Here is an 8,546-nt window from a genome sequence, read left to right as displayed (position 1 = left end):
CTCAAGCTTCCTGGTCTCTGGTAGAGGACCAAGGCTTGGAAAACGGATGAGACCACCCACAGAGGGTGAGAATAGAGTATATATATATATATATATATATATATATATATATATATATATATATATATATATATATATATATATATATATATATATATATATATATATATATTTGGAGACATTACATAAATACAGTATAGACCTACAGTACTACTAAACATGCATTAACATATAACGGCAATAAGACACTTATTACATAAAAACAATTTACAGTATAAGAATTTTTAGACTCTGTTTTTGGAATGGAACTAAATAATGTAAAAAATGTTGAGTAAGTAACTTTGAGATGTTTAAAGCATTTGCTATGTTTGGCAAAAACAAAGACTCATTGTCCTTGTAGATGCTGAGGCAGTTGTCTGTCTGTGCTAATGACTGGTCTGTGGAAAGGACAGACTGATTAGATTATCCTAAATTGGTTTATGGCTCTTTACAAATACAATGCAGGCTGTTTGGAAACATTTCTGGAAGGCAGCAGCTGAGGAAGCTAGAAAACGTGCACTGAATGTTATAAATGCATATACTGTTAAATGTCAGTTAATGGTGCTAAAGCACTGCTGAACATTATTCTTAGCACACACTAGGATGTAATGTTAGAACAACAGAAGGCTGAATCCAATGAGGATGTGGAGCACTGATACATGTGCATTGTGATCATGGGGTTTCTTAGTTATGTAAGAGTTTGCCTGAACTACCAGTTGTTGGGTTTTAAGAGAAACTGAAGGAATTTGTGTTATTAGCCTGCATTTTCAATTGGCTATTTGTGCTACTGTTTGTCAGTGTGAGTGTGGTTCTCATGGTAACAGTAAATACACTATCTGTGATCCAAGCAAATCTTGGCCTATGCAGAAAGTAAAAAAGTTCTGTTTTGACGTGAACTGTTCAGAGCAACAACAAAAAAACAAAACAAAACAGGTACAGTACACAGATCAAGGTCTCATATGTTTATTTGTATGATGTACTATAGATAAAATAATATGAATGTAAAGAAAGTGAAACATTAAAATAAAAATAAAATCATTAATCTTCCTTGTTTTTTCACCACCACCAATAATTTCTATTCACAAACAACCATTTATTTGATATCTTTGCTTTAGAGATAATTCTTCTGCTCACATTTACAGTACAGTAGGACAGTACATACATTTTGCATGCAGTTGATCACAACTCAGTGCATGACACAGAGCTCATGGGCCAAAGCTCTTTTCTCTGCCTAAATCAATAGACAAACTACAATCACTGACATATCATTACTCAGACAACTACTCGTGTTGTCTATGATCCCTGTTGAGCAGCATCACTGTGATTTTATTTTGATTTGTTTGAAAAAATAATTTTCCCTTAATGTTTTTGTATTTAATTTAGTGAACTCCATCCGGCATGCATTTACATGCCATGTCTTCTACAATTTTAAGGAGTTTCTTAAGCGCCTTATAAAGACCTGATTCATCTTTCATAAGTAATTCATCACCCTTGTTGATCAAACTTTCCAACAGGGCTATTACATTCCCTATGTCACCTTCTGGCTCAGTATTTACTTTTTGCATTGCCTCCTCCAGTGCCTTCTCAGCTTCTTCAAACATTTGGTTGGTGTAGTATCCTCCCTTATTTTTCTCCACCACCTCGCTGATCTTCGTTAGCAGGCCGGTACGCTGAGCATCATCCTCGACATCATTGTTGAAGGCATAATATTCAGCACATGACTGGCGAATAAACTTTTTGAGACTTTCATACTTATCGATGAACACTTTAGCATCATGTTCGCCCCCATTGGTGAACAAGACAATGGTGTAAGGTTTTGCATCTGTGAAGACCTTCTGAAATGTCTCCAGCACTTTTTTATCTTCTCTTGAGAATGAACCCAGCCTTAAGACCAAAAGAAGCACATGGGGACCAGGTTGAATTTTCAAGGTGGTTTCCACGATCTCCTTGACCAACTCCTTTCGATCTTTGCTGGTGTGAAACAAGCCCGGAGTATCTGTGACGGTCAGAGTTTTTCCTTCAAACTCTGTTGTTTCCATTTTGCATTTCTGTGTCATTGATACAGAGGATATGTCTTCGGTGAAACTCTTTTTGCCAAGAATGGTGTTTCCTGATGCACTCTTTCCAACACCAGTCTTTCCCAAGAGCACAATCCTCAGGTCCCGTTCCATTGACTCTATTGATAGTTAAATGAAAACACATATATATTTAATATTAGAAAAAAACATGGCAACAACGGGAGAAACTATAGCTACTTGAATTTAGTGTCATATTAAAGCCAAACCAGGATCTTTCCAGTTAGAATCATCCGTGTCTAGATAAAAACAAATGTAACTATGTGATTGCAGGAGTAGTGGTGTTCATGCTTTGTCCTATGCTGCCAGTTGTTCTTGTTTAGTTAAGTTTAATCATGTCTTTTTATGTAGTAGATGAAGTTATGGATGAAGTGTACACCTATAACAACAAGGACCATGTTATTGTAGGAACTGTATCACTGAAATTCCCAGCTTCAATAGAGCACAGCATAATGACTGGTCAATGTTTAGTGGTCTGAGCTGTAATGAATGAACCCATTTTGGTTTGAGGAGTCAACAAAAATGTGGCACTGAATCAGACAGGCAAACATGTTCTATCCTTATATGTTTCCCTTCTCCAGTTAGGAAGTAAATTACACCCTGAATAATTGTTAGTGCAGTAAAACTTTATTTTTGTAAAATGTCCTGTAGAACCAGGAGTTAGCCCATTTGCCATTATCATCAATGCTGTAACTCTGTGCAGTTCCTAATTTATTATGTCTTTAATTTTTCTTCCAGAAAGAAGTGAAGACCAAATTTGTTACAGTAGCAATAATAAATTAAGTTAAATTTATAACTTTTTAGCTTTTACAAGATGTAAAAGCAGAGCTTCCCTGAAGTAAAACTACTGCAGCAGAAGTATTTACAGTGAGTGATTAGAAGAATACGTCTCCATCTCCAGCTATAATCTAAGTAATTGACATGTTGCACACATGAGTATGTTTGGTACAGTTGTGCATGTAATAAACATAACAGACTCACTGGGAACTGACATGCAAATAAACTTGTATTCCTATTATTGCAATGTATTTAGAGGTAACTTTTCAATGTCAGATTAACTTTGTCTCTATGCTGATGATACTGCTCTCTGTATGTCGTGTCTTGTGGACCCGTTCTTGTTTCTGTCTATTATGTATGTATATGATTATTATTATTATGTGTTTTTAATTATGTACTCATTGGTGTTTTGGTAATTTCTTTTTAATGCTCTCTGTGCCTTTTCTAAGTTAAATTGCTCTTCGGTGATAAATAAAGTGTTTTGAATTGAATTGAATCTTTCACTTTGACTCTTTAATATGAATTGAAATATATATTTTCGATAAGAATAACAATAAATTTAAAGGTATTAACATTATGAAAGTTCCATATTAATTAATCCACAATAATTTAGGATTTTTTTTTATTCGGCCTATTCAAAAGCCAAGATTATACTGACAGTTCCTGAACACACCAGTAAATAAAAAAGTTGCACAAAATTTCATTTTCATTTTTCATTATATATATATATATATATATATATATATATATATATAGATATATATATATATATATAGATATAGATATATATATATATATATATATATATATATATATATTGCAATAATATATGAACTATAGATATATATATATCTATATATATGTATATATATATATATCTATATATATCTATATAATATATATATATATATATATATATATATATATAGTTCATATATCAGTTCAAATAATGAACTGATATAGTTTATATATCAGTTCATTATTTGCTTTGGACTACTGAGTTTTGTCTAATAATTACATTTTGGTTTCAAATAAATGCTAAAGAGGTTTGCTTGGATGATTAAAGCTAGCAATTGTCAATGTTTGACAATGTTTGACTCACAAGCTCTGAATAAAAATATACTGACAATATTTTTATTTCTTGTCTGAAAGGTTTAATCACATCATGACACAGCTGTTTATGTAGTTTGTATCACAAATGGATTTTTCAAATATATAAACTTAACAGTTACAAATGGCTGTAAATAACCTCATACATATGACAGGGTGCAAAAAGCTGTCGTTTCCAACAAAACTGGTATTTCATGGTCTATAAAAACAGTAGTAACAGGAAAAAGTTGTTGCTCTACTGACTTACAATAATTGAAAATGCTGAAAATTACTTACTACACAGTTTGTTGTTCATCTTGTTGAAGCAGTGGAGATCTGGTGTCTTTAGTGTCTGTAGCTGCTGATGTTTTGCTGAATTCATCTTTATATTATAAAGTGTATGGTTCCCTCCCCTAAATACATGTCATCTGTGACCTAACCAGCTTCAGCAGCCAACCAATCACAGAGCAGTGAACAAAATGTTACAGTGTAAGCAGGACAGTAAATAGTTTATATGTAAAATGTTTTTTGGCTTAACTGCAGAAGTTACCTGCAACATGGGATCTTATGGAGGAAAGGATTCATGTGCATATTACTTTGTCAGTAGTTCAATTCTGTTCCAGATGCAACATAATGTCTTTGTATTTTTCGTAGCACTGAGCTCCAGCCCTGCCTTCTAATGCCTATTCCTCCAACTAAACTCAGATGCACATATTTGCATTAACACATTCTATATTAAGTATATTAAGCACTTTAGGCCAGAAACGAGCTTAACCCTAAAGTTATGACATAACATTCATGATTTCATATTTAACCTAAAACTGTGACCTATGACAAAAAATATAATAAAATTGTAATTTTGGAATAATGGTTAACATCTAGAACAAAACATGCAAATCTGGGAGCATTTCTGGATAGCCCACCAGTAGAGACTTTTTATGAGGGATTTAGTCCAGAAATAATGAAATATAAATTTAAAGAAACACAAAGTTTGACAAATATTGTTAAATGATCTAGGCTCTGAGCAGCACAGTCAGTCAGTCGAGTTAATACTGACAGCACAGGTACTGTAGTCTGTTTTTAAATGTGATGCTATTCGCTCTTCACTATGTTGTTAATGTCCTGTATCAACACTTAGTGTAGATTTGCATCCTACAGAAGTAAGCGGCATGATTCACAAGGCGGCAGATGAGGCAAAATACATTTAGGATAAAATGATGCCCACTTTATACAATCAACAAAGGCCATAACTTGTTTTCATGAAGACATGACATTGTTAATTGCTTCCAGAATCAAAGACAGACGTCTTTGTGGCTTATGATTGACAACAGTCTTTTGAGGTAGCGCTGATGTCAAACATATGGCTGGCATGGTCCTGAACATGTCAGACGCATGGTCGCTGTGTATCTCACTTTGGGCGAGGCAATATTAAGCTCAATGGGTAGAGGGTCTGTTTGAGAAGCAGAAAGTCGCCAGTTCAATCTCAGTTGATCCATCCCATCAGGTGTGTCCTACAGCAAAACACTTTTACCTTTCAACCTAGCTCCCCGTGTGTGGCTGCCACTGCTCCCCCAGTGAGGGGATGTGGTCAAATGCAGAGAACACAGTTTGCCCAAGTGGATCAATAAAACATGTCTTATCTTATTTTATCAAACTGTTTCATTCCTTCATTGCATCTCAGATATAATGTCCATTTTTCTATGGTTGTGTCATCCACCTGTTGGGACAGAGCATGTTTCTTCTCTGACCCTTCTTTCAAACCACTTCTCTGTTCTCTCTCAAATGTGGACATCATTACCCTCAAACAAGTGTTTAGCTTTGTCTTTGAAACGAAGATGCACTGCTGATATTGGTGATATTGATACATGGGGTACAAGCTAAAATACCATAAAGGAATAGAATGGTCTTAAGCATATTTTGCTGTAGAACTGATGCAAACATGTCATTGACGATGGAGGTTGAAAAGTGATTCCACATCCACACTGATTCTACACTGACAGAACAGTATGATGAAGTTCACCAGAACCACTGCGGTGAACCATTTCTCCTCTTCACTGACCTCTACAGCAGCTGTAGAGTTAAGAAAAGAAAACATTTTATTTGATTAATTGTAATTGTGTTTGACAATGGTTGTCCATATTTACTTTCAGAGTTCTGAGGAAACTATTCCCGAATCCAGTTGTTACAAATTAACAACAGTTCAATCTGAACTCCTGATAAGTTTATATGCTATATTATATGCTCTGATAAACCGCAGCAGGCTGATAAACTGAAGTAGGCCACAGCTGTTGTTACTGAGTGAAGTTACTAAGGTTTACTGATAAGACAATGGTTAGTACAATAGTTTTATACAGGAAACTCCTTAAACTAAATACTTTAAATATCTAAAGGAGAAATTAGTTTAACATAGTTAAATAAATATTGTTTTGTAAATCAAAAGGTTTTATTATAAAAGATGTTTCACTGTCACCGCATGTTGCACCAGGAGTTCACTGGCAGAAAGCAGCTGAGAGATGGTGTCAAGGTTCAACTACTGACAGAACGTGAAAGCTCTTCCAATGATGACGTAACAGAGGTTTGTTAGATAGTTAGAGTTGGAGTGATACCTTTAACACATATCTACTTTTAGATCTATCAGCCTACTGTTTCAGATCCTCACTGTTCTCTACTTTGGCTGTAATAAACATAAGATAGGAGCTAATTTTATTTAAAGAAGATTAATTGCATGTTTGATGGTGGCTGCATAGTCAGACATATCCACATTTACTGTGTTGTTAGTTCCAAGTAAACAATTATTAATCCAAATGTTATATAACAACAGCTCAACGTCACCTCGTGATAAGCTTCTGTAGAAGCTTATCTGACTCACAAAAAGAAAGGCTAAATCTGCTGGTTGTGATGTTGTTTCAGGTCTAAAATGCAGATGTTATTGAAAACCAAAGATGACTAATTTACAGTCAGACGCAACAAAAAAGTAGTAAATACTCACTTTAGCAGCTGGACCAAACACACGGTTTCAATATATGCTGTTCTTATATAGGATGTAAAGCTGCTTTTGTGATTAATTTTAGATGTACAGGTACAGCACATCAGATTATTATGTGTTTGCCAACGGAGTTTTTCATAATAACAAAGCCAAATCATCCCACTTTTGCATTTTAGTATCTTTCGTCTTAGTGTTTTTAGCCTTGACAGAGATTTAAACTGAGGAATGCTGCTGTGAAGCTCAGTGAGCAGCTTCTGAGTGAATGCTGCCATCTGCTGTGAAAATATATACATCACCGCAAATAAATGACAGAATGAAGTGACATGATGAAACATGGTCAGATGGCTCTTATGTCCAAGAAACTGTTTTCACGTTTTAGAATCTTCATTATGTTTGAACTGTGGCAGAATAAGAACCTTATCATATCCTTATCATCCTCAACCTTCATACTTGATTGGCTGCTATAGGCCATGAATAAAAACTACATATATCTAGCAGAAGGGAGGGAGAGCCAAGACATGTACAGAAATAAATCGTTTTAATAAAGAAAGGGCACAAAACACAAACAAGGGGAAACACTGACTAACTAGGAGATGTAGATTCATCTGGAGCAGCTAAAACTCACTGCAATGCAATTTAGAATAACCTCCTTTTTCATTACTTTAACCAAACCTTAAAATGAAAAAGTAAAATTAAGTCCTTGTTCTTATTTGGCCAGCGAACTCACCTGACTTTAACCCCATGGAAAATCTGTTGGGTATTGTGAAGAGGAAGATAAAACATGCCAGACCCAACAATGCAGAAGAGGTGAAGGCCATTATCAAAGCAACCTGGGCTCATAACATCTGAGCAGTGCCACAGATCCATTCCATGCCACATTGCTGCAGTGATTCAGGCAAAAGGAGCCACAATTAAGTACTGAGTGCTGTACATGCTCATATTGTTCATGTTCATACTTTTAGTTGCCAAGAGTTCTAAAATTTCTTTCTTTGTATTGGTATTAAATAATATTCTAATTTTCTGAGATACTGAATTTGTGGTTTTCATTAGTCAGTATCATCAGTCTTTGTGTAATGAATGCATATCAGAATCAGCTTTAATGGCCATGTTTGCACAGGACAACCAAGGAATTATATGTGGTCTGACTCCATCTTTGTTCCCTCTTGTGACAAAAAAAACAAATTATTTACAATTTTAATTATAGTTATTTACAAAAATGAACAAGCAAAGAATATAAACTGCAGCTCACTGTGTCACATTCATAAGTGGTTATTGCACGTTTAGGTTTATGTCTGTGAAGAGTCATTGAGTCATTGTATTGTGACCGGTAGAGTTCACCTCAAAAACAGCCTGGGGTAAGAAACTGACTCTGTGTTTTCTGGTTCTGGTGGCTATGGATCTGTCACACCTGCCAGAGAGGAGGAGTTTTAACAGTTTGTGTGTGGGGTCAGCAGTGATGCTAACGGCCCGTTTTCTGAGTGTGGACTGGTATAGGTGTTGGATGGAAGTAAGATAATTTCTAATGATCTTCTCCCAGCTGACTGGACCACCTACTGCAGTTTGTGTATGTCCTGCATGGT

The 8,546-nt window shown here is 35.1% G+C and overlaps 1 protein-coding gene across 2 annotated transcripts; it reads right to left on the bottom strand.

The window, feature by feature from the left end:
• Nucleotides 1-986: 986 nt before the first annotated feature.
• On the bottom strand, nucleotides 987-7,803 carry LOC114861021 (GTPase IMAP family member 4-like). Of its 2 annotated transcripts, none has more exons than XM_055510847.1 (2): nucleotides 7,694-7,803; nucleotides 987-2,215 (listed from the first exon to the last, which is right to left on the bottom strand). In XM_055510847.1, the coding sequence occupies exons 1-2, from the start codon at nucleotides 7,782-7,784 to the stop codon at nucleotides 1,419-1,421; spliced, it is 888 nt and encodes a 295-aa protein (XP_055366822.1). In that variant the 5' UTR covers nucleotides 7,785-7,803; the 3' UTR covers nucleotides 987-1,418. The 2 variants fall into 2 exon arrangements, with proteins under 2 accessions (XP_055366822.1, XP_029015825.1); XM_029159992.3 differs by lacking the exon at nucleotides 7,694-7,803 and adding an exon at nucleotides 4,278-5,449.
• Nucleotides 7,804-8,546: the final 743 nt, after the last annotated feature.

Source organism: Betta splendens, chromosome 8, assembly GCF_900634795.4.
Source record: "Betta splendens chromosome 8, fBetSpl5.4, whole genome shotgun sequence".
Lineage (NCBI taxonomy): Eukaryota > Metazoa > Chordata > Actinopteri > Anabantiformes > Osphronemidae > Betta > Betta splendens.
This window is presented reverse-complemented; position numbering and strand designations above follow the sequence as displayed.